General features: G+C 38.0%; 1 protein-coding gene across 1 annotated transcript in view; it reads left to right on the top strand.

Moving 5' to 3' along the window:
• LOC150110639 (transient receptor potential cation channel subfamily M member-like 2) overlaps nucleotides 1-26310 on the top strand; it is a 658320-nt gene that overhangs the window by 34889 nt on the left and 597121 nt on the right. Inside the window, exon 4 of the mRNA XM_090403554.1 lies at nucleotides 4364-4576. Coding sequence (XP_090259680.1) covers nucleotides 4364-4576 — 213 coding nt within the window. The remainder of the gene's footprint in view (nucleotides 1-4363; nucleotides 4577-26310) is intronic.

Raw genomic sequence — 26310 nt, 5'->3', positions numbered from 1 at the left:
TCTTTTTCATTTTTCTTTTTTTAATTTTTTTATTGTATCTGTTTTTTTATAATAACATTATTTCATAACATATGGTGGTAAATGTTGGCTTTTTTTTATAAAAAAGTTCTTTAATAAATTCACATAAATAGTTCTTTCATTTAAGTTTCAAATAAACTTTACTTTATTTGAACTTAAATCACAATCATTAGAGCTAGTAATTTGTAATGTGCATATCTCTGAATGATCTGGATCAGATGAGATGGAAATAATCAAATTGTTGTGAGTGATAAATGGTAATTGGGCCTACAATACCTCTGTCATAATCCCAGCTGTATTTCATAATTCATAAGAAATGGTTCTGCACATATCAAACCAGTCACTTAACTTGGAATTAAAATGTTAAACTTTCACATGAAATTCTTGTGGCTCGAGGAAGCCACAAGAAATTTCTTTGAAAGTTTCAAATTTTGATCAAGGAAATAATAATTATTATTATTCAGGCCTCCATAGAGTCAAAAGACTCATCGTGGGAGATCCTTCCTAAGAAACACAAAGTCTATCAAGACTCATCGAAGGGAAGTTCCCCCCGCCCCACTAAGAAACACAAAGTCTATCATACCACTCCTTAAACTCATTGACAGCTCTCGCTCTCACCACTCCATGCAAAGAAACCACTATGTAGGAAGTATTTTTACCTTGGGTATAAATATGTAAAAGATACCAAGCAATTTTAAACCTGGTTTTACTCCATTTCCCAAGTAAGCAAACAGACTAAAAGTCTGTTATTGCAGGCGCAAACTTGACTTTTAGTCTGTTTGCTTACTTGGGAAATGGAGTAAAACCAGGTTTAAAATTGCTTGGTATCTTTTACACAAAGAAACCACTCTTCACCCTCTTGCTCACAGATTCCTTTCGTAACGTCCAGGGATGACCTGTTGTCATCACTCCTTCCCGCTGTTCAACCAAGTGAAAGAACTCCCCAGTGTCAACCCTGTAACCACCTCTCAACAGTTTAAAAGTCTCAATCATATCACATCTCCTTCTTCTATCCACCAAACTCTGCAGTCCACATTCCCTCAGCCAATCCTCATAACCATCATTGTACAGTCCTGAAAGCATATTTGTTATTGCCTTTGTACCCTTTCCACAGTTAATTTATCCCCTTCAAATCCTGGGGACCAAATCTGAGAACAATAGTCTAAATGTGGTCTGATCAGTGTCTTATACAATGGAACGATAACACTTTCATTTTATCTTCACCACCTTTGCAATATGTCCCCTAAATTTCAGGTTTCTATCAATCATAAACCCCAGATCTCTTGTCTCCCCCTACTTCCTCCAGTATAACTCTTTCCATAGAGTATGCAATGTCCCATCGATGTTTCCCAAACCTCAAGACCTTACATTTTACTCCATTAAACTGACATCCCCAATCATTTGCCCGCCCATCTATCTAGCTTATTCAAATCCTCTTGCGGGGCTACCGCAACCACACTATTACTAATAATCCTTCCCAGCTTCGCATCATCCGCAAACAACTGAATATCCCCTTGCAATCCACTGATAATGTCATTGATATAAAGGTTAAACAATATAGCTACCAGTACTGAGCCTTGTGGGAGCCCACTTGTAACCCTCTGCTTCCTTGAAATTGCTCCACCATACACAACTCTCTGATACCTATCGCACAGCCAATCCTGAATCCAGTTGACCAATCTGACATCCAGACCCATGTGCTGCAACTTGAATATCAGCTTATCATATGGCACCCTGTCAAATGCCTTTGCTAAGTCTAGGAAAATGGCAGTATATGCCTTTCCCTCATCTAATTCTCTTGTAACTTTATCATAAAAGGCTAGCATATTGCTAAAACAAGAGCGCCCCTTCACAAATCCATGTTGAGTATCACTGATAATATTACCCTCATCTGGCCAATGGTGTATATGGTCCCTCACTACTTTCTCCAAGATCTTAACAACTACTGATGACACACAAACTGACCTATAATTAGACACTTCCAGTCTGCTACTGCCCTTATGCAATGGCACTATCTTACCTTCCTTCCATTCCATGGGCACCTTTCCCACAGCCAGACTTTCATTGAAAAGCCAGGTCAAAGGCTGTCAGTTCCCTAGCACATTCTCTCAAAACTCTTGGTGAAATACCATCCAGTCCCACAGCTTTACTGACATCCAGAGTACTCAGTATCTGAAACACACTCTACTCCTGTACCTCTAAACCTCGAACTAGCCCTATCTCTCTAGCATTAAAACTGACTCCTCTAGGATGAAATACTCCAATAAAGTGTTCATTGAACAATTCCGCTATGTCCTCTGCATCAGTCACTCTGTTCCCATTTTTATCCCACAATATCATTCTTCCACAGTCATTTCTCCTCCTACTGGCCACATAGCTAAAAAATTCCCTAGGATTTTTTGGATCTTAGGACCAATCTCCTCTCATATTCCAGTTTCGCTTTCCTTACCACACTAGTCACTCTTCTGACCTGTGTCTTATACTTTTCATGCATCTTCTCTTCATCTGTCTCCTTATATCTCTTCCATAGTCTCTTTTTCGCATGTAGCTCCTGTTTAATATTTGTCATCCACTTTACTCCAAATTGTGTCCTCTTGTTCACTCGTGATTATACAACTTACCATTGCTACTAACAAATATTCTTTCATAATTTCATATGCACTAATGATATCCCGGCCTTCCAATTCCTCCCTCCACAAAACTTCCCCAAGTTGACATCTTAGACTATTATAATCACTTGTCTTATAATTCCACATACGTTCCCTTCTCTTTGATACTCCTGCATATCTATTCATTTTCCAAGTCAAAACCATATGGTCACTCTCTCCAACTGGTGGGAGAGATGTCATCTCAGTTATTATCAGCTCTTCAGATGCTATAACCAAATCCAAAACTCTTGAACCTCTTGTTCCCTGTGTTACATGTTGCCTAAGACATTTGTCCCTCAAGAATTCTAGAAATTCCATTCCCTTATTGCTACATGCATCTTCCTTTCCACAGTTTATACTACTGTAGTTAAAATTTCCCATAACAATCATTCTTCTTGCACTTGCTAAACTCAACTGTCTGAATATTTCTTGGTCCCCACCCTCTGTGCTCCTGGGTCTGTAGCAACACCCCACTAAATATCCTGTCTTGCCCACCTCTACTTCACGCCACATGCTTTCAAAATCATTAGTGTCACTGCCTTCCAAAGTCTCCACTCTTAGAGGAGATAGGTCATCACTTATCATAAGCAGTATTCCACCACCATGCTTTCCCTTCCTATCCTGCCAAAAAATGCTGTACCCAGCGACTTCTATTCCTGTCATTATATCCTCTTCTGTCAACCACGTCTCAGTGATCCCAATAATTTTTGGCGAGGGTGATGCTATCTGCACCACCAATTCCTCTCCTTTATTCTGGATACTCCTGGCATATAAAGCATATAAATGCCGTTGTTTCTCTGCCCAGCATTATCCCCTCGGCCTGATATTGTCTTCTGTCACTTCTGTTATAATTAATTCTTGATTAAAATATTCTCTAGCGCTTAAATTTCCTTGAATTAGACACAGTGTTGTCTAATTGACTTTTATTATACTTTAAGGAAACCTTATTCAAATGAAATAGGCCTCATGTTATTACTGAAACATGAGGTCCTGTGTTAGAGTCTGATATTGTATCGCTGCAAATAAATTGGTAACAAATTCCAATGTTCTGTTTCCAGTAAACCAAAGTTGTCAAGACTCAAATTCAGAAATGACTCGATCATATCTCAATCTGAGATCCTTATAATAATGATTTAACCATCTCTAGGTTTATAAGACATTAATGGAGATATCCTTGTAATTAGATTTCCTTGCTAAGAAGGAAATGCTTTCAATGATTTTTGTCACTACTGCTCACAAAAAAAGGTTGTAAGCCTACATTATATTAATACTATGAATGGGCTAAGGATTTTTTTAAAATTCAAAAAAAAAAAATATTGATTTATTTTATGTAATTCAGAAAGCTCACTCTCTTAGAGAAAAAATGGAAAAATCAAGTCACTTCCTGCCTAACATGGCATTGAAATTAATATCCCACCTGAAGGCAGTTTTGCACATCCATAACCATTGCAGAATTCAAACTCACAGTCTGTTGGTTTGAGGAGCAAATACATTACCCACTTGTCCAACAGGCTGGCAAATTAGAAATGATTGATAACTGAGCAGTGCTGAACACAGAAATATGTCCTCAAAATACTATCTTTTAATTGTTTAAACTGATTTTTTTTATTTCACCGATATTTGGTACTGTTTGAATTAATTTAATGTTAATTTAACATGAATATGCACTTTTATATATATTTCTTCTCTTTTTATAGGCTGCTAATGCAACTGAGATGTGGATGCTTACCAATGGTATCAATATTGGTATTTCCAAAATAATTGGTGATGCAGTGCAAGAGGAGCTATCACAAAGAGAATCACTCAGGTGCCACAGACATCCAAATCAGGCTACCACAAAATTACCGTCACTTACCTTAATTGGAATAGCTAGAGATGATCTTCTTATTCATAGTGATAAATTGGAAACGGTAAATATATATATCACTTACAACTTGACAAAAATGTCAAATTTATGAAATGATGTGAATAAAATTTTTTTAGAAGAAAGTTTTTAGATTCTTTGCTTAAACACAAATTATTTTGAGAAAATCACTAATGCGTATATAAAGCATAATCAAGTAGAAGATTTAAATCTGCACCTGAGATGTTGATAAGTCATAGAACACCTTATCTTAAATTCATTTCATCTTATTGGCCTGGTTGGCCGAGTGGTTTTCGTATCCACTCTCCAGCCAAAAGGCTACGGGTTCGAATCCTGCCGTGGGAATGGATGTTTGTAATTGTCTATAAAAATACTAGTAGTGGTGGGCGGTAGATGCCATTGGTGTAGATGCAGTTCATTGTAGTTGGTGGATTGAGTGGTGGAGACAGAGAGTTGTAGAATAGGAACCCTCCTCAATGAGTCTTTGGACTCCCTGGAGGTGTGAAGTAATAATAATAATAATAATCTTCATACCTTATCTTAAATTCATCCATGATTGCAATAACTATAGGATCATTGCACTGATTTCAGATGCAAGCAAAATTCTGCTATATGTGATTAAAGAAAGACTGAAAAACTACATTGAACTACAAATCCCAAATGAACAGGCTGGTAGAGGTACTAGAGACCAAATTGCAAACACAAGGCAGCTAATAGAAAAAAAAAAAACATAAGTTCAATATCCCAATGTATCTCTGTTTTGTGGACTATATCAAGACATTTGACTGTCATTTGGGAGATACTCTGTAAATGTCTGAACAAAATGGGAACTCCAAAATACCTAATCAACCTAATAAAACAACTATATGACAGGAACTCAGCAACAGTGAGGATAGGCCAGAATATCTCAGAATGGTTTAAGATAGGATACATTCCTACCCAACTCCCTTTTCTATCTCTCGATCTGCTCAACTTCTATAGTGAATTCATAATGAGAAAAGCTCTTGATGGATGGAAAGGTAGTATCTCAATTGCAGGTAAGAAAATAAACAAACTCAGGTACACAGATGATACTGTGCTTATAACCAGTAATGAACAAGACCTGATGTCACTTATTGGGAGAGCATTAAATAAGTGACATCAGTTCTCTTTCATTACTGGCTATAAGCACAGTATCATCTGTATACCTGAGGTTGTTTATCTTCTTATTTCTGTTAAAATTAATAGTAATAAGACCAAGTATATGACTATAAAAAAAGAAGAAAGATCTACTCATACTTAGAAAAAGTTGAATAGTTCATATATCTTAGAGCCCTGATAGGAATAAAGATGGAAATAAACATACAGAAATAAAAAGAAGACTTGCAATGGGAAGGAATGCCATGACACAACTAAAAAAAGATATGGAAAGAGAGAAATATTTCTAACACTACCAAATATAAACTAATGAATACCCTTGCTTTCTCAATCATTCTCTATGGTGCAGAATTATGGACACTTGGTAAGAACATAGAAAATAAATATCAAGAAGGTGACAAGATATTCTGGAGGTTGTTGAAAAAGCTCAGAAATGGAGGAAAGAGTACTGTAAAAGGAATTAGAGATGATAAAGGTGACACGAAAACTGGTAAAAATGATATCCTTGTTGTATGGAGTAATTACTTCAAAAATTGCTAAACGAAATAATCAGTGAAAGGTGCCAAGAAAGATGCTGTTCAAAATGCTACAGTTGTATGGTGTCAATGGGCATTATATCAAGCAATACTCAATAGTAGAAAACACTCAACAGGCATGCAATCAGGAATACATGCCCATACTTGAAGCAGATAAAGCCATCAAAAACCTGAAATGTGGAAATGCAGCAGTAGATGATATTCGACCAGAAATGTTCAAGTATGGAGGTTTAAAAGTCTTACAGTGGCTCCACTGCATAGTTCAGAAGGCCTGGACAGAAGGATGAATTCCAGATGATTGGAGTAGAGCTCTTATAGTACCCATATATAAAAAGGGAAATAAAACTGAATGTGAGAATTACAAAGGTATTTCTCTACTGAGTGTTTCTGGTAAGATTTATGCAAGTATACTTGAGAAATGGTTGAGAAAGATTGTGGAAGGGAAGCTTGGTGAAGAACAAGCTGGATTCAGGCCGAATAGAAGCTGTCAGGATCAGATTTTCACTTATGACAAATGGTTGAGAAATCATGAGAATATAACAGAGATCTATACTTAAGTTTTGTAGATCTAGGAAAGGCATATGACAAGGTGCCAAGAGAGAGATGCTATTCAAAACGTTACAGTTGTGTGGTGTCAATGGGGCATTATATCAAGCAATACTTAGTCTTTATTTGAGTAATAAGTCAGCAGTTAGAATTGAAGGAGGTATGGGAATATGGTTTAATGTTAAATCTGGTGTCAGACAAGGATGTACATTATCCCCTCTGTTATTCATTCTCTATATGGATCACATTATGAAGGAAAGTGGCATTAAACCTGATATCAAAATTGGAGACATTAATCTCAGCTCTTTGTTTTATGCAGATGATGTTATACTTTTAAATAAATCCCCTACAAGTCTGCAAGATTCTCTTACTAAATTGAATAACTGTTGTAATAGATATTGTGTGAAGGTCAGCAATAACAAGACAAAGACAATGAAAATAGGCAGAAGTACTGAAAATATCAACTGCATTGTGAATGGAGAACCTATAGAACAAGTAAAACAGTTCAGCTACTTAGGCACCATTTTTAATGTAGATGGTAAATTAAATATAGAAATAGACAACCAAGTTCCACTTATTCCAATTATCTTTGGGTATACCGACTCGATCAATGTAACAAACTCTACTCTCTTGTTTCGAATACTCATATTTGTGTACAAGCATAAAAATTTTGAGGCCATTCCAGCACCAACATTCTTTATTCTAGCTGCTTTACCACATCTCTCTCTCTTCAGTCTGACCACTCCTGTTTCCCTGATCCTGACTGATTTCCTTTCCTACCTGTCTCATTCTCACATTTATGCACTCCATCACCTCGTGTTGCTGCAACCACATCTTCAACTTAGTATCCATCTTCTGCCTATCATACAACCCATTTAGCTGCTCTATTTTGCTTCACAACTAATGCAAGTAAACCCTTTGCGTCACACAGTAGGATGCAGGACATATATGGTGCAGAGGGTGAAGCTTGACACTTTTTATATTCCCTGTTATCTGTTTCGGGAGCAGTGATGGGAGAGATTTGTGAGCTATTTTAGCTCGCCCTGAGCGGGCAGAAGTGGTTATACGTCGTTGAGTGTTAGGATGGCTTTCGGTCTTTTACGTTTCCAGTGGTCATTACCGTCATAGTTTCCAGCTTGTTGTATATTAGTTGGTTTGGATGTGTAGATGTCTTCATAAGGAATTTTTCTGCTAGGGGAGTGTAGTAGTGGAAAGATGTAGGGGATATTTATGTCCCGGTGGATCCGGCATTCCTGATGAACCACGGGGCGTCCAGTATCATTCGCAGGCACTTGTTCTGTAGTCTTTGTAGCTTGAGGATGTTTGTCTTGGAGGTATGGCTCCAGGCTGGGGAGGCATATATAATTGTGGGACAGATCACTGTCTTGTAGAGTAGAATTTTGTTTCTTGAGCTTAGTTTGCAGTGTCTGTTGATCAAGGGGGGGTATAGCTGGGCGATAACTTTTGAAGCTTTGGTGCATGTGCTCTTGATGTGGCTGTTGAAGCATAATCGTTTATCGAGAAGTATTCTGAGGTATTTTGCGTCAGTTTTCCAGGGAATTTTAGAGTTGAACAGGGTGATATCTCCTTTGGGGGATGCTCATCTTCTTGTGAAGAGTATCATTGTGCTTTTCTGGGGGTTTAATTGTAGTCGCCAGTCTGAAAACCATTTTTCTCGATTCAGGATGGAGTCTTTGTAGTTTTTTGGTTACGAGATGTGGTTGGCGGGATCTGGCTAGTATAGCCATGTCATCTGCATAAAGGGCGATGGTGGATGTGAGAGGATTTTGAGGGATGTCTGCCATATAGATGTTGAACAGGATCAGAGCTAGCAGTGATCCTTGAGTAACTCCAGCGAGGATTTTCCATTGGGTTGAGACTGTTTCATTGATTTTGACTTGCATCCTCCTGTTTGAGAGGTATGATTTAATCAGGTGTATCATGTTTAGTGGAAGGTTTGCGATGATAAGTTTGTAGAGGAGGCCTTGGTGCCAGATCTTATCGAAGTCCTTTGAGATGTCTAGGAAGACAGCTCCAGTGTGCTGATTCCAATTAAATCCTGTGGTGATGCATTCTACCAGTCTATGGATCTGTTGGGTGGTGCTATGATTTTGACGGAAGCCAAATTGTTCTTGTGGAATGATATTTAGTTGGTTGACATGATCTTGGATTCTGATGAGGATGATTTTCTCTGCTATTTTCCCTAAGTTGGATAGCAGGCTGATGGGACGTTAATTTTCAGGTAGGTGTGGGTCTTTTCCTGGTTTGTGAATTGGGATGATGTCAGCTATTTTCCATGACTGGGGGAAGTGCTGCCATTTGAGAATGGAGTGTATGATGTTTGCCAGATGTGCTGGCTTTGCATGGTAGTGCCTTGATGACTTTGTTAGTGATGCCGTCGGGACCTGGGGCTTTTTTTTGATCTTGAGATGGTTGATGATGCCGATTATTTCGGTAGGTGAGGTAGGCATTATAGGGCTTGGATTGTTATCAGGACGATTTACTGTGAACCTGACTTTATGATGGATCTTGTATACATGGCTGATGTTTAGGTTCTCATATGCAGGACTGCATTGTTTCTCTAGGTTTCTTTTTATGGCTTCGGCTTTGCCAGCATCTGTGTATGCAAGATGCTGTTCTGCTTGGAGAGGGGGAGGGATTTGTGCTTGTTCCTGATGTTGTTTAGGAATTTCCATATGGAATGATCTGCTGTGGAGATGGAGGTGAGCTTGTTGTCCCATTGTTGATTCCTGTGGTTCTGGAGAGTTTCTCGGACAGATTTGTTTAATCTGTTGAGGGTTGTTTTGTCCTGGGGAGCACGTGTGTTGTGGTATCTTTTTCTTTATCTGTTTTTTCCCTTATTAAGTCCATGATTTCTTCCGGGAGACGGTTTTGTTTGTGGGTAATCGTGGATACTGTGGCTGCTGTTATGGCTTTATTGATTTGATTGGCGGGGTTCTTTATTGCCATGGGGGGGGGGGGAAACCGGACCAATGTATTCTGGTAGCACTTTCCTAAGTTTCTACCAAACAGTGAAGGTTTGGGGGGAGGTGACTGGTCTTTGTTCCCTAAGTGAAGTAGGATTGGGTTGTGGTCTGATGATAATTCATTCAGTGCTTGAATACTGTACTGGTATTTGATGTTGTGTAGGATGGCGATGTCTAGGATGTCGGCTGTGCCAGTTGGGCTGTGGTGGGTTGGTTCGGTGGTCCTGTTACGACAGCGTTGTTTAATCCTGTGTAGCTGAAGAGGATATGGCCATTTTTATTTGTGGTTCTGCTATTCCAGGAGGGATGTTTGGAGTTTGTCCCCAACGACGATGATGAATTCATTTGTGTCCAGTACAGCATCCAAGTCAGAAAATAGCATGGTCTTAGCGGAGGGAGTTGTAGGTGGCATAGATTTTAAGTCTTACAGTTGAGTTTATGTGGACTTTGACACTGGTGAGTTCTAGGTTGGGGGGGGGTGAGTATTCCATTGTGCCTGATGCAGTTCCTGATAAATATGGCTGTACCACCGGCTCTGTAGTCCAGTCAGTCATTTCTATACAGCGTGTAGCCTCTCAGTTTTAGATTGTCTGCAGGTCTTAGATGAGTTTCATTAATTAGGATGATGTCAGGGTTGTATCTGTGAGTGAATTCTTGAAGCTCCAGTGTCTTCTTTTTTAGGCCATTCATGTTCCACGCGGCGATCTGTAATGAGTCTGGGAGTAATCTAGTTTCGTTTATTAACAAGCATTGATAAGATGGTTTGAGTTTCTTTTAGAAATCTTTTTGTGGAGTTTGGTGAAGGGTTTGACTTACTGAAGTCTTGAAGCATGTTTGCCAATGAGGCTGTGATGACTGTTGTCATGTTTGGAAGAATTTAGTCCTGCTGGATATCTTTGGATGGGTGGGCTACTTCGGGGTATGTCCTGCTTCAACGGTGGTTTTCCAGACTGTTGGTATTTTCCATTTGTGAGAGCTGGTATTTTGTTGTCTTTTGTTGGGTGTCAGGCAACTGGGCTGTTGACTTTGGTGCCTGTGGGCAGGGTTGAGAGATCTGTTTCCTTTTGTTGTCTGTTTTATTCTTAGGGTAGTGACTGCAGTCTCCGTAGTTTGCTAGGTGGGTCCCCTGCAGTTCGCGCATTTGGCTGGTGAGGTCCTGGGTTTTGAGCAGGTTGCTGTGGGGGTGGTTTTGCCCACATTTGAGGCATTTGTAGTCTGCTCTGCAGAGTTTTTGTGCGTGTCTGTACTTCTGACATCTGTGACACTAGCCCGACGAGGCTCTTTTCCTTAGTGGTTCAGTTATGATTTTCAGACCACAGATCGTTGTTATGTTGTATATGTTCTTATGTGTGTTAGGTATCTCTACGAGTGCTAGGGACATTGGACTCTTGTCAGCCCGTAACATTCTGCTGACCTTGACAGGTGGGAGATCGTGGAGTCGGAGGTCTTCAGTTATTTCACCTGTGCAGATGTTTTCTGTTACTCCCCTGAGTACAACTTTTAGGTTTTTCTCTGACTTCAGTGAGTAAGTATGATATTTAATATGTAACTCATCCATGATTTTTGTGAGGTGTCTGTGCTCCCCTACTGTGGCAGGCTGGATTTTAACTCCGTCGCCTACGTTTTTTGCCCATGAATAGGCAATTTTTGTTGTTTTGCATAATAGGCCTGAGGGCCGTCCATCGTTCTTTTTCCCGTAGTACAATTGGAGGAACTTTTCATTGTTGGGTGTGGGGAGGTCAGTGTTGGGAGCATCTGCTTCCATCCCCTCGTTTACCTGAGTCTCCACTGTTTTACGCTTTTTTCGAGCATGGGTTTCTGTATCGCCTTTAGGTGTGGGAGCAGAGATAATCAGGTTCATCTTCCCTTCTTCCCCTGGTGTTGAGTTGTTCCCTTCTGTGGAGTCATCTGTCGCTGAATATAGGTTTAGAAACCCTGGCCACTCTACCTCAAAATTCTTCAACAGTTTTTTGAGGAGGTCTAGAGCACCAGCTTCTTATCCAGAGATTGGACAAAGTCGTCGGGATTTAAACTGTTCATGTTTAAAAGTATTCAAATATGCCTACCTGAGAAATATTTATAATGGCAAAGAGAACGGGCAAGGGCCGGAAAATTACATCAAAAGTCAAACTCTTACCTTGTATTCTGCTATCAAAGAAGATTCACAAAATCTAAAATTCACTAATCACCACTGAAATCAAAAACATTCTTCACAACAACAACAATCATGCCAGTATTCATCTTCTGCAAAACTCGCTTCACACACTGCAAATCAGTGCAGAATATATATGTTCTGTATACAAGTATGAAAATGGTTTATTGCCATATTATTAAAGTACTTTGGATCAGAGATGGTTCTAGAAAGTTTTTCGCTTGGTTAAAAAAGCATATTATACTTTACAAGAAATTACATTATTGTTTTAATCCTTTATCCAAGCATAAACAAACAAAGTTTGCACTTGAAGATGCTTCACATGCAAGATACTTTGCCAGTAGAAGACTGCTGCTGGAACTGCTCTGGCAAAGATAAGTTTTATGTTTTGTAATATTTGTAAAAACTATGCATTTCAATGAAAATTTATTAATTATTGATATTGAGATTGAATGCATAGTAATTTTCGAGGTAGTAGTTTGCAGCAACTTTTTTTTGTAATACAGATTACAGTTAATGGAGGAAAAATGGTTGTGGAAACAAGATCAACTAGACACAGCATGAAAATCGAGTGTGGTGTGTGTGGCAGATTTTTCAAAGCTGGGAGGATAGTGTATATGCATAGGGAATTGCAGACAATGTGTTGTTGAGAGAGAGATTGAAATCGACAAGAGATGTGGGAGGGTGTGGGTCTGTAGAAAGTTTGATATTTTAATGAACTGCACTTTGAAATATTCAACCTTCAAATAAAAGCAAGCACTCCATAAAGATTTCAGTGTCATTCGTTAGAAACTTCACTGGCTTAAGTTTCGAAACGCGCTTCTTTGCATTTTTTTTTCCCTTCGGGACAATTCGTCGATATTAACGGCAGCTGTGCAATTGGTCTACGAAACATAACGAAATGTTTCCGACTACCTGGAAGGAATGAAGGTTGGGGAGGGGTGGGCAATAGAAAGCTTCACGCACAGTTGCTTTAATTGTCTGTATTCCCTTAGTTGGGAATGAGGAGTGAATGTTAAATGAAAGATGGAAGGTGGTGAGTGATGAGATCATCATCATCACAGATTATGGCAATAATGAGGAAGACCTTGTCATGCAGAAGTAAATGTCATTTTCTCCTTTGTATAAGGCCTTTATCAGGCTGCATTGGGCCACTGTGCACAGATCTGATCTCAAGGAGTTTAGGATATCTTAGAGAAAATGCAGGCCCAAAGAAGATTTACTAAGTTCATGTTGGGGCTAAGGAATGTAGTATATGAACACCGATTGATGGAATGCAGTTTGCAGAGCCTTGTGAATGGAAGTTGGAGAGGGGAATACAATTAGTATGTATAAGTTGGTTAGGACTTATACATCCTAAACCTTGTGTGGGGAGAGGTTAGTGAGTGAAATGCATTGCCTGGAAGTATGGTGATAGCTGAAACTGTGAATAGGTTTAAGGTACAGTTTGATGATCTTTTTGTATATTTTGTGTACCCAATCATGTATTTTGTCCTGTTAATTTCTATCTCATGCCAGATAACCTTGAATTAATTGCCTATATTTTTGATTCTACCAACACCACCACCAATATAAATTTCTATTCTAGTTGGCTTAATCATTCTATCATTTTACTCCATCCTTCCTATATTGTCTGTATTCCCTGAATATTTTTATATGGGGTCTTGGCCATAAACGGTTTCTGGAAACCAGTACATTTGTATTCTAGGTGAACTCAGGATTATTAAATCCCCTCATTTTTATTAATTTTATATTTTTATATATTTTTCATTTATTATTTTTGTACATAGTCTGGAAACCCTGTTCTAGAGACCAAACATGGAACTTTTTCAAGCCACTTCAATGAGCAGGACAGTGGTCTTACACTGGGTGATGAAGTTCATCTCTTACCTTATGACAATAACAAACATCCATGCTTCTGATGGGATCAGAACCTGTAATGTGTTGATTGGAGAGAATGTATTAAACCATTGCATTACATTCCTTATAACAATATTCCTTCTCATCCAGGTTTCTTTCCACCAACATCCCCAGTCTCATCAATTTCCTGTAAACTAGTACTGTCAATATGATATGAATGTAATTCAGGATGTAATCTTTTCATCCCAAATTGCATTACCTTATGGAGGGGATGAAAAGTTTGGATAAACACCTAGAACAAAAATATTAAAGCAACTGATATAACCACAAGAAAGAACATATCCTAAAATCCTTCAACCCCCATGTTTCATCAAATTGTAATAATTTGTTCTTTTTCTTTTAGGATATATAAGAAGAGTTGCTTTAATATTATTTTTGTTCTAGGTGTTTATCCAAACTTTTCAGTCCTCCCTCCCTCCCTCATGCATTTTACAACATTAATTAATGTTGTAAAATGCATAAAATGCATGTAATTTATTTAAATCATCCTGTAAGATATCTGTATCACCTTTATCAACTATTGTCTTCATCTTGTGTGATGACTGACAGAAATTGAAGTTTAGGGAACATATTGCAGAGGTGGTAGTGGTAATCCAGAAGATTGCTGCAATACTGAGAATGTTAACCAGCAGAAATGGTGGTGGCGATTTCCTTGTATAATGCTCTGAACAGACTTTTATCTGGATTATTGTTTTCAAATGTGGTCACTGGGATTTGAAAGGAGTCAGTTAACCTTAAGATTTTGATAACAGAGCAGAGTTTGATAACAAAAATGATATCAAGATCATACAGTGTTACTTATGAGGACAGACTGAGGGCATCTGAACTGCAGAGTTTGGTGAAAAGAAGATGAGGAGATGATATAATTCAGACATTTAAACGTTGAGAAGTAGTTACAGGGTTGACAATGGAGAGATCTTTTGAAGAGTAGAACAAGAGAGAGCCATCCCTGGAAGTGGTGAGGGAGAAGTCGCTTTTCTGCATGAAGGGTGGTTGGTCTGTGAATGTATATGATAGTATGGTGAGAGCACAAATGTTGAATAAGTTTAAGGAATGGTGTGATAGACTTGGGTTGTCAATGATGGGTCTACTATGATGATGCTTATGATTCCCTGGAGATCCTGATAATAATAATAGTATGTATTAATAGTATCAAATATCCCAGCATCTTACTTGCTGGATTGTTGCAATTGGAAAAGAAATGCCCTTTTAGAGTTTTAAACATCTGCAAGCAGTTAGATTGGAGAAAATCATTTAAAAAAAGAAAATCAAAAAAGTTACGAAATTCTTGGTGATATTAAGAGTGATTAGAGACAGGAAATGAATTTGATAGAAAAGAGCAGAGAGATTTTTTAGCCTAAGAAGATAAGAAAAAAAAAAGACATGCTCAAACTCTGATGAGGTTTATCAAAATCAACACATACACTATGCTGCCTTTGAAATGAAAAAAGCCATCATGTACTTGAGAGAACAGAGATGTCTGTAGTTCTTAAAGTTGAAATTTGAGATTTTTTTTAGGAAAAATATATGTTGTTTTTCAGATTTCAGATGGAAATGAACACTGTTAAGGTTGGAACTATGACACATAATGTTTGAAATGAATCTGGAAGGTTTTGGGAGATCAAAAAACTTATTTTCTTGACTTTTTATACATTTACAGTTGAATTAAAAATTGGAAGCAGCATAAAATTATTACAGTTATTCATATTTTACTGAGCCATATACATGGAAAATTTCAACCAAATCCTCTCAGTTCCCACTTAATCACTGCTTTTCACCTTTCTGGTAGCAAGATCATTTGGCAGCATCTTAAAGCATTGCTTTAGGTCCATTTCAGTATATATCCAACATGAAGAGAAATAATAGAAAATGAGTAAAACAAGTCTTTTTCTGTAGTCTTAAATGGTTTTTGGTCACATCTAGTTGCAATAAGCAAAGTGGTAGTATTATGCTGGTAATGGAACTCATATACTACCAACTGATGCATAGTATCACAGAGGCTTGAATGTGATACTATGCATCAGAATGTGGACTGCAGAGTTTGGTAGATAGAAGAAGGAGAGGTGATATGATTGAGAGGTAGTTACAGGGTTGACACTGGGGAGTTCTTTCGCTTGGTAGAACAGCAGGAAGGAGTGATGACAAGGGGCCACCCCTGGAAGCTGTAAGCAAGAGGGTGAGGAGTGGTTTATTTGTATGGAGGGTGATTGAACCATAGAATACATTCTCTGATAGTGGTGAGAGCAAGAATGGTCAATGAGTTCAAGGAGTGGTATGATAGACTTCGTGTTTCCTAGGAAGGATCTCCCACGATGCATCTTTTTAACTCCATGGAGGCCTGAATAATAATAATAATCTCTCCTCATCTATTTAATCCCCACCTGGTTTATTTTTCTGTGGGTTATGCATTCTAGTACTACTTCTCTCAAGCAATCCCTGATCACTTCTCATGCACTACTTGCATTCTTTCCTTGTAGTTTCTTAAGGCATGGCACTGCTCCTGAACTTCCTAAACTGTTATAATTACCAGCTTTATAGTTCAGTGTAAACCCTTTTTTGACAGAGAATTCTATATGTTTAGCTACCTCCCGGAACAAGACTGTATGTTCACTTTTCCAATTGGAGGCAGATTGTCTATCTTGATTATGGATACATATTCTGATGCTGTTATCAGATCCAGCACTTTAGAATCCCTGGTCCCTCCATGACATATTGTTTCAAGTAATTATCCCTTAGCAGCTGTATAAATTCCACTTCCAACTTGTCCTTTGGAAATAATTTCAAACTATCATTATTTTTCTGTTTGCTTCTCCTTGTACATAAATTTGTAGAAAAACTTATTGAGCGAGGGCCATATTAGTCGTCATATTTCTTCTTGAGAACACTTGCCAAAAGATATTCACAGCATCTAGTGTCAGCTGTTTCTATCACACCATTTGCGTGAAACCAAGAATATAATTTTTTGGCATCTTTAATTTACATTATTACCCAGTTTCTCAGAATTGTGTCAGAACAACATATATGCCATTTGCACATTATGTTAAAATCTAAAATTAAAATATAACTATTCAACAACAGCAAATCTTTTTTTGCAACACTTTTTATACGTAAGCATTTGGAATATATTATCATGAATCAACCAATAAGTAGTTACTTGTTGATTTGTAGTTGTTATGACTCCTAAAGCATATCACACTAGTTTGAAAATGGAGACTTGATTCATGCTTGACACGAAAGTATATTCTTCTTTAATATTTGACCTAAGTGCAAGCAAACAAACCTTACATTGAAGTATCTTCACAACTTAGCTTATTGTATAAAAAGGCAACTGACCTCGCACCAACTGCCTTGATATCAATATTACATTCCCTTTCAGACATGTATATTGTTATGCATTATGGAAGGGTTACTACCCAGACTGGTAGTAACCTTTATTGAGGTCTCGTCAGTGGGAGCTAGATCCAGGCTGAGGTTGAATGCAGAAGTCATGTTTTAAGCCTAACATGTAAAGAGAAGAAGATGATACCCTAAAATAGAATTCATCTGTTCTGACACAAGCAGCAAGCAGTTCTACTTGCTCACCACAAATCAGTAATACCCAGATCTCATACCCTTGCAAAAAAAAAACATTCTTATTCAGCTTACAGGAATACATTCAGAAATTCAGAATTACAGAAATAAGTGAGACATGGTTGAAAGAGGATGACATCCTGAGAAGAATAGAGATGGAAGGGAATTATATGTTTCGTGAGGATAGAATGGGTAAAAAGGGAGGAGGAGGAGTGCTATTGATGATAGAGAAAGAGTTATAGATGCAAGAGGGAAATAGTGCCAGTGGTTTTGAGGCAGTATGGTGTGAGATAGAGGTGAATGGAATCAAATACTTGGTTGCATATTGTTATAGACCATGTCATAGTTATAGACCATTATCAGGTGGTGATAATGAAATGTATGATCAAATTAGAAAAGCTAATAAGAAAAGGGTGATCATTATGGGCTATTTTAATTATGGCAATATAGACTGGAATGATGAGATAGCAACTGGAAGTAAAGAAAATGAGTTTCTTGAGTTTTTGAGGGATAACTACCTCAGACGGTATGTAACAGAGGGCACATGAGGATTGAGGGTCTTGGATTTGGTCATCTCATCAGAGGATGTAATTATAATTGAGGTGTCAAATCCAATTGGTGAGAGATACCATGAGGTGATTACCTGGGTGGTTTTCAGAAGTGTGAGGACCTCTGTGAGAAAAGGGTATATGCGGAACTAGAAGGGGGGGGGTGATTATGAAGAGCTCAGCAGACAGCTTACTGGTGTAGCATGGAATGAGGAGTTAGCTGGAAAAGAGATCAATGGAGCTTGGGAGATTATCAAAAACTATCCAGTAGATGCAATGTCTAAATGCATTCTAAGGATGAGAAGGTTAAATACGGTAGGTGTGAGATGGATGAATAAAGAAATTAAGCATGCAATACAGAGAAAAAGGACATTATGGAGGCAGCATAAGAGAAGTGGAAATAACCAATTCCATGAGGTTTACAAAGACCAGGCAAGGCGGGTGACTTGGTTCGTGAGGGTAGCTAAAGTGAGGTATGAACAGCAGTTAACTAATGAAGCCAAAAAGAATCCTAAGGAGTTCTTTCGATATGTAGCCAGTAAAAGAAAGAATGATTATGGAAAGATGGCATTGATTGGAGAAAATGGTATAAAGACAGCTGTTGCTGAATGTGTGATGGAGATACTTAATGTGCAGTTCATAAAGGTCTTTCAGTCTTGTGAATGTGACTTCATGGAGAGATTGAGAGCAGTTGTTGATGGGAGGAGAGACTAACTGTAAATGAGCAAGAGGTGTGTGGGGAGTTGAGCAAACTAGATGTTAATAAGGCTGTGGGATTTGATAATATATCACCACATATTCTGAAGGAATGTGCCAGGGAGTTGACACCTGCCATGATATATTTTTTTAATAAGAGTCTTGCACTCAGTCAAGTTCCTAAGGAGTGGAAGGAGGGCAAGATTGTACCACTTCATAAAGGAGGTGTTCTAACTCAAGCATCAAACTATAGGCCTATCTGTGTGTCAGGTGTTGTGGTTAAGTTGTTGGAGAAGCTTGTGAGAACTAGGATCCAGAATTGGGTTGACAATAATGGTATTATCTTTGATGGACAGCATGGATTTGCTAAAGGGAGGTCATGTTTTAAGAATCTACTTACATATTACAATAAAGTGACTGCTTCCTTGGACAGAGGAGAAGGCTTTGTGAAATCCCAGTAATATACTTGGATTTCGCAAAGGCTTTTGATAGATTACCTCATGATAAGTTGACAGTCAAACTAGAGCAGATGGGGTTGGATATTAGATTAATGCATTAGATTGGAGTCTGGCTGTCTGATAGGTATCAACAAGTTGTGTATGGGAGAGCAATATCCAGGAAAAGGAAAGTCACTAGTGTGACTTTCCTTTTCCTGGATATTGGTCTGTTTTAGGGCCATTACTGTTTAACATGTATATTAACACGTTCACTGCCAACTACGAGTATACTCGTAGTGGGTAAACCTGCTTCACAAGCCAGCTAAGAGTATACTCGTAGGATGCTTACCGCCGGGAACGAGATTATTGTAGTGACCTTGAAGAAGTGAAAATGCTTGGCTTGTGGGGCTAGCTTCAAAACTGTGTATTCTCATAGACCGTATATGCTCTGTACAAGCCAACTACGAGTATACTCGTAGGACGTTTACCTCCGGTAACGAGATTATCGTACTGACCTTGAAGAAGTAAAACGGCATAGGGGAAGAGACCATGTCAAAGTAGCGTGGCAGCGAACGTGTTAATGATATTGGTGAAGATTTGGATGGAGTTATTCAGTTGTTTGCAGATGATGCAAAGTTGGGATGAACAATGAAGAGTAGAATACGTGTGTAGAGGCTTAAGTGCTGTGAGGACATCATGTTGGAGGCTTAATGGATTTTTTACAACACTCAAAAAGAATTAAAATAGAATTTAATACTTCCTATATTTCGTCCTAGTCACTAGGACATCTACAGGGATTACAAAAACAATTAATGTAACATATACACAAATAACAAATAATACTAAGCCCAACCACGTGGGTGACACAAGCTAAGAAACTAAAAATCTTACTCAAAAAAGTATCTTCCTGCCCCCCTGACGTCACGAAAAAACTTAAACCTTTCCGCTCCCGTCCCCCCCGAATATACGGTTTACCAAAAATCCACAAACCCAATTCCCCACTCAGGCCTATAGTAGATGCCACCAATGCACCTTGCTATAGACTATCTAAACAGCTGGCCAACTCTCTGATCCCCCACACCGGAAGGTCCCCTTCCTATATAAAAAACTCGACCCACTTTAAAGCCCTCACAGAAAATTTAACCTTGAATAAGACAGACATATTGGTAAGCTTTGATATCTCCTCTTTGTTTACCAATATTCCCTTAATTGACACCTTATCTCTCTTAGAAAACGTTTTTCCCTCTGACATTTTAGATCTCTTTTCCTTTGCCATTAACTCTGGGTATTTCTCTTGGAACAACAAAATCTACAAGCAGATAGAGGGAACTGCCATGGGTTCCCCCCCCTCTCACCCCCCCTGCCAATTTCTATATGGAAGATTTTGAAAACCGAGCCATAGACTCAGCTCCACTCAAACCTTCTGTCTTCTATCTGGCTAAGATATGTAGATGATGTGTTCTCTATTTGGCCTCATGGCCCAGACACGTTAGACTCCTTCCTCAGTCATCTCAATAGTCTACATCCAAGAATCCAGTTCACTATGGAAAAGGAAAAGAACAATTGTTTACCCTTCCTAGACACCTTAGTCATACGCCTGCCTAATGATACACTTACCTTCGCCGTATACAGAAAACCCACACACACAGGCAGATACATTCACAAACTCTCCCACCATCACCCCTCTCAACAATATGGCATTATTAAAACCCTTACCAAGAGAGCCCACAATCTTTGTTCCAGTGGAACCTCCCTCACTACTGAGCTTAACCACATACACAGCACTTTCATCTCCAATGGCTACAGCGATCACAGTATCAAAAAAATAATCAACTCCTCCCCCATTCCCTGTCCTTCTCGTCAACAAGATTTTAAAAATGCCATCACCATACCCTACATCCGTGGCACATCCGAAAAAATAGCCAAGATACTAAAAAAGTACAACCTACACACAGCATATAAGCCGCACCTCAAATTTGCTACCCTTATCCGTTCTACGAAAGATCAGCTCCCTCCTCTCTCTCTCTCTCTGCCTGGAGTTTACAAAGTACCCTGTTCCTGTAAGTTGGCGTACTTTGGACAGACAGGCAGATCAGTATCCGTCTAGAGGAACACAAGTCGTACATCTTCAAACACAACTATGGCCATTCAGGCTTGGCTGACCATGTTTTGGACACCACCCACAGGGTATCATGGAAGAAAACCACCATGCTCCACCACAGCAAATTCAAGAAAGAGAGACTTTTCTTAGAAGCAGCAGCATCTCTCAAAAACCAACCAAATCTCAATAAATATGGTTGCATTAAGCTTCCGAAGATTTGGGAAACACTCGTCACCAGAGTTCCCACCTTACATTCCAGGCCACCTACTACCGCCCTTAGAGGGCGCTCTACCTAGATAGGACTTTAGTGTCACCCACATGGTTGGGCTTAGTATTGTTTGTTATTTGTGTATATGTTACATTAATTGTTTTTGTAATCCCCGTAGATGTCCTAGTGACTAGGACGAAATATAGGAAGTATTAAATTCTATTTTAATTCTTTTTGAGTGTTGTAAAAAATCCATTAAGCCTCCAACATCATGAAGAGTAGAGACGATTTTGTGACCCTACAAGAAGACTTGAATAAATTGAGTGATTGGGCACGGAAATGGGGATGCGAGTTCAATGTTGCAAACTGTAAGTTTTTAAAATTTTGAAAACGAAGATGGGATGCAGAATTTATGCTTAGTGAGGATATAGTGTTGAAGGTGGAGGAAATAAGAGATCTGGGAGTGATGGTGGATAAGGATCTAAAATTTAAGGGACACATAACCAAAATTGTGAAGACAACACACAAAGGCTTCTGGGAATGATGCAGATGACATTGACTTGTAGAAATCGGGAGATTGTTGTTCCGTTGTATAAGGATTTGATTAGGCCACACATGGACTATTGTGCCCAGATTTGGTCACCTGTTTTTAGAAGGACGAAGAGATGTTGGAAAGGGTCCAAAGCCGACTGACTAAGGTAGTTTCTAACCTCTGGAATGTCGAGTATGAGGAAAGATTGAGAAGATGTAATTTGCAGGATCTGGTGGAGGAGGAAGAGGGGAGAGATGATAGAGACCTACAAGTTATTAAGGGGTTGTTATAGGATCGATGCTGGAGAAGCTCTACAGAAAATAGTGGGAGAACCAGAGGTCATCCCTGGAAACTGTATAAAGAGGATGTGAGTAGGGGAGCGAGAAGCAGGTTTTTTTCATGCAGATTTGTAAATGTTTGGAATGCCTTGCTTGAGAGTGTGGTGTCTGCAAGAGTTTGAGTGTGTTTAAGAGACAGTATGATGAGCTGTGTGTGAGATAAAAGGACCTCCCAGATGAGTCTTTGACTCCATGAGGTCTTGGGGTAATAATAATAATAATAATAATAATTCCCTTTTGCACTTTGCCTCTCTTTCAGATGTCAGTAGAGATATAGTTATCTACGCTTAATGAGGCTAGCACATGAGTAACTCCATTTAGTTTTTTATGCCTCACATACACACATATCAAGGTTGCATTTTTTTTGTCCTGCTTGCTGTGTAAGCTCATTTTAGATGAGTTCTCGATAATGATGCTAACATAGGCATCAAAATGAGAATTCTTATTTTTTTCTTTATTTTCATTATATTGTTTCATTTTTTTTTTTTTTTTTTGCAAAAACTATACTGCAGTAAAATAAAACAAATGTATATAGTGCTTTTCTAGACATTCACAACCTATGATTATTTGAGAAGATATGCTGACATTGACTGACTGGATCCCTAATAGTTAATATAATATCTGCTTAACCAGTAGCACACTCAGGATTTAATCTTGGAGGGGGCCGAGTTGAGTAGACGATTTGAGAATGCACACTACATTGCATACGACCTATGACTGAGCATCTGCAGTGATTGCCAATACATGATACCCGTGATCTCCTCTGGCCCGGCTTGGGCAAACGAAGTAGCGCTCGGATCTCCGGTATTCCCACCTTAGTGGCCGCTAATTCATAAGTAGTATAGAAATAGAAGATCCAACATAAATAAAAAAAGAATTTTAATTAGGAAAAGATTTTTAGTAAATTTTCTAGTGTTTTTTCCTTTTTCTTTTGGAGTGGGCCAGGGCCCCTTGTACCCCTCCCTGGGTGCGCCACTGTGCTTAACTATATGTATATGCTGAGAAACCAAGAAGTGAATATTCTTTCAGTGTTAGATAGTGTGCAGTATTTGTTGATAAAAGCAAATTTTAGGGAAAGACAACATATACTAGAATATTAATTAAAAACTTTAAATAATACTTCCTATATTTTGGTAATGTTACATTACCAAAATATAGGAAGGTACTTCAAAATGTCTGATTCTAGGACCAACTTCATTTGTTTTACTCCAGCCATATTTGTTTAGTGTTAGTGCCTGTATGCACATATCATTATTTTTATGTTCCCTGAAGATGGTAATGTAACATTACCAAAATATAGGAAGTATTAATTAAAGTTTTTAATTAATATTCTAGCATACGTTGTCTTTCCCTATAATCTGACAGTTATGTATTTTCAATGTATAAATTTATCTACAAGAATTAAACTACTGTATGATAGTTTAATTTACAAAACTTTCCTAATTTGTGGAAACAACATTGAAATGTTGTTATCATTCACTTTATTTGCTTCTTCTTCTTCCTAACATGGAATTTAGGAATTGGCTTGTTCCGGTCTCATGCCATCTCTTTTTTGGTCTTCCAATTCTTCTTTTTTCACTTATTTTGTATCTGTATAATATTTTTGGTCTGCTGTTGTCCATTCAATTTAAATGTTCAAACCATTTTTGTTTATACTGTCTTATGTAGTAATTAATTACTACATAAGACAGTATGTAGTAATTAATTGGTTTAATTTTCAGAGATTATAAGATTTCTTCATTTGTTTTGTAGTCCCACTTGGCATATTCTGCTGTTTGAATTTGTTTTTCATCTTTCCTTTTTATGGTCCATGTTTCGCTTCCGTAAAGTAGAGTTTTGACAAGACATTATATAGTCTGATTCTAGTATGTTTTTGCACTAGGGATGGCTTAAATATATTATTTATTATGCCATTTGCTTTGACAAAGTTTGATATTTTAGTGTCTATGTCTTTTTCTTCTTCATATGATACATCACAACCCAAGTATCTGAAAGTGTTGATGTTCTAGTATTTTATTATTATTATTATTATTATTATTATTATTACGGGCAACTCCAGGGAGTCATTAGACTCATCGAGGGAGGCCCCAAATCATATTCATCACAACTATCTGACATTCATACAGTATCTATCATACCTCGCCGTAAATTCATTCACTGTCACAGCATCCACTACAGACTCAGGGAGCGCATTCCACTCATTCACTACTCTAAAAGTAAAGAACCCAGCTCTAACACCTTTACTAACCACACTTTTGCCCAGTTTCCATGGATGTCCCCTAGTCCTCCCACAACTAGCCCTGTTCTCAAAAATATCTTCTGAATTAATTTTATAGAAACCCTTCAGTAATTTGAATGTCTCAATCATATCTCCCCTCCTCCGCCTATCAACCAATTTTTGCAACCCACAAATCCTCAACCTGTTCTCATACGGTTCATTCCACAGACCTGCTATCATCTTGGTCACTCGCCTCTGGATCCTCTCCACATCCTCCCCATCAAGAAGAAACCTAGGTGACCAAATCTGAGCACAGTAGTCTAGATGGGGTCTTATCAAGGCTCGATAGAGAGGAACAATAACCTGCTTGTCTCTGCTTGACAACGTATTCTTCAGCAACCAAGTGATTTGATGAGCTGTTTTGGTCACTTTTGCAATGTGTCCCCTAAATTTCAATTCCTTATCCACCAACACTCCTAAATCTCGTGCCTCATCAATTTCCTGGAGCAGGGTTCCACCAATGCAGTAAACTGCCGCCAATCTTTTCACCCCAAAATGCATAACCTTACATTTTGCCACATTAAACTGACATCCATTCTCCTTAGCCCAGACCTCCAATCTATCCAAATCATCCTGCAAAATTTTGACGTCATCTGCATTCACTATTGCCCTACCCAACTTCGCATCATCAGCAAACAAATGAACTGTTCCTCTCAGATCATTTCCTATATCATTTATGAACAAATTAAACAGCAGTGGTCCAAGAACAGATCCTTGTGGCACACCACTAGTCACAGGCCGTCTTGTGGACTCTACTCCCGAGTAAACCACTCTCTGATATCTCTCCGTCAACCACCCTCCTATCCATCTCACCAACCCTATGTCCATTCCCATATGCTGCAATTTACTGATTAGATTTTTTTTCACTATTTTTTTTCTTATTGCATTTTCTCCTTTGAATGCCATTATTTTTGTTTTTTCTTTAGATATTGTCATGTTAAATTGTTTTGAGATATCATTTAATGATTTTAATGATCTTTGTAACCATCTTCTGATATAGCTAATACTATTTGATCATTTGCAAATAAATTGATTATCTGTATATCTCACCTCTGCTTTTTAATATATATGTATTGAAAAGCAGAGGTGAGAGGGTACATCCTTGTTGTACTCCTCTTGATATATCTTTCCATTCTGAGATGTGTTCTAATTTAACTGCTATTTTATTTCCTGTATATATTTCTTGAATGGATTGTAAAAGTTAGTTTGGCAATTTAAATCAGTTAATATTTTAAACAATGTTTGTCTACTAATTTTGTCAAAGGCTTTTTCATAATCAATAAAGGCCATATGTGTTTCATTTTGAAATTCTCTTCTCTTTTCTATTAATAATTTTAAAGTAAAAATTGGATCTATGCAGAAACCGCCTTTTGGGAAACCATTTTGTTCTTCTAGTAGTTTGTCCTCTACAATTCTGCTTAGTTTCTCTTTTAATATTCCTGCATATATTTTATATGCAGTATTCAGCAGACTAATTCCCCTATAGTTATTGCAATCGTCTTTATTTCTTTTTTTATAGATTGGGATAACCAGTTCTCTTTTCCAAGAGTTAGGAGTTTTTCCGGACATCCAGACTATATTAAAAATTTTCTTAAGTCTTTCATTAAATATTTCACCTGCATTTTTGTATAGTAATATATTTATATTCTCTTCTCCTGGTGTTTTCCTATTTTCATCTTCTTTATTATATTTTTCAGTTCTAACATTTTGTTTTTATTATATTTTGTATTTCTTTGTTTCAGTCTCATAGTACTCTTTTTTTAACACTTTCATTGCCAAGCTGAAAATTGGAAT

Source organism: Typopeltis vanoorti, chromosome 1 (genome assembly GCF_054136105.1).
Source record: "Typopeltis vanoorti isolate ZY-2024b chromosome 1, IOZ_Tvanoo_1.0, whole genome shotgun sequence".
Taxonomy (NCBI): domain Eukaryota; kingdom Metazoa; phylum Arthropoda; class Arachnida; order Uropygi; family Thelyphonidae; genus Typopeltis; species Typopeltis vanoorti.
Note: the sequence above shows the minus strand (reverse complement) of the source record. Positions and strands in the feature narration are given on the sequence as shown.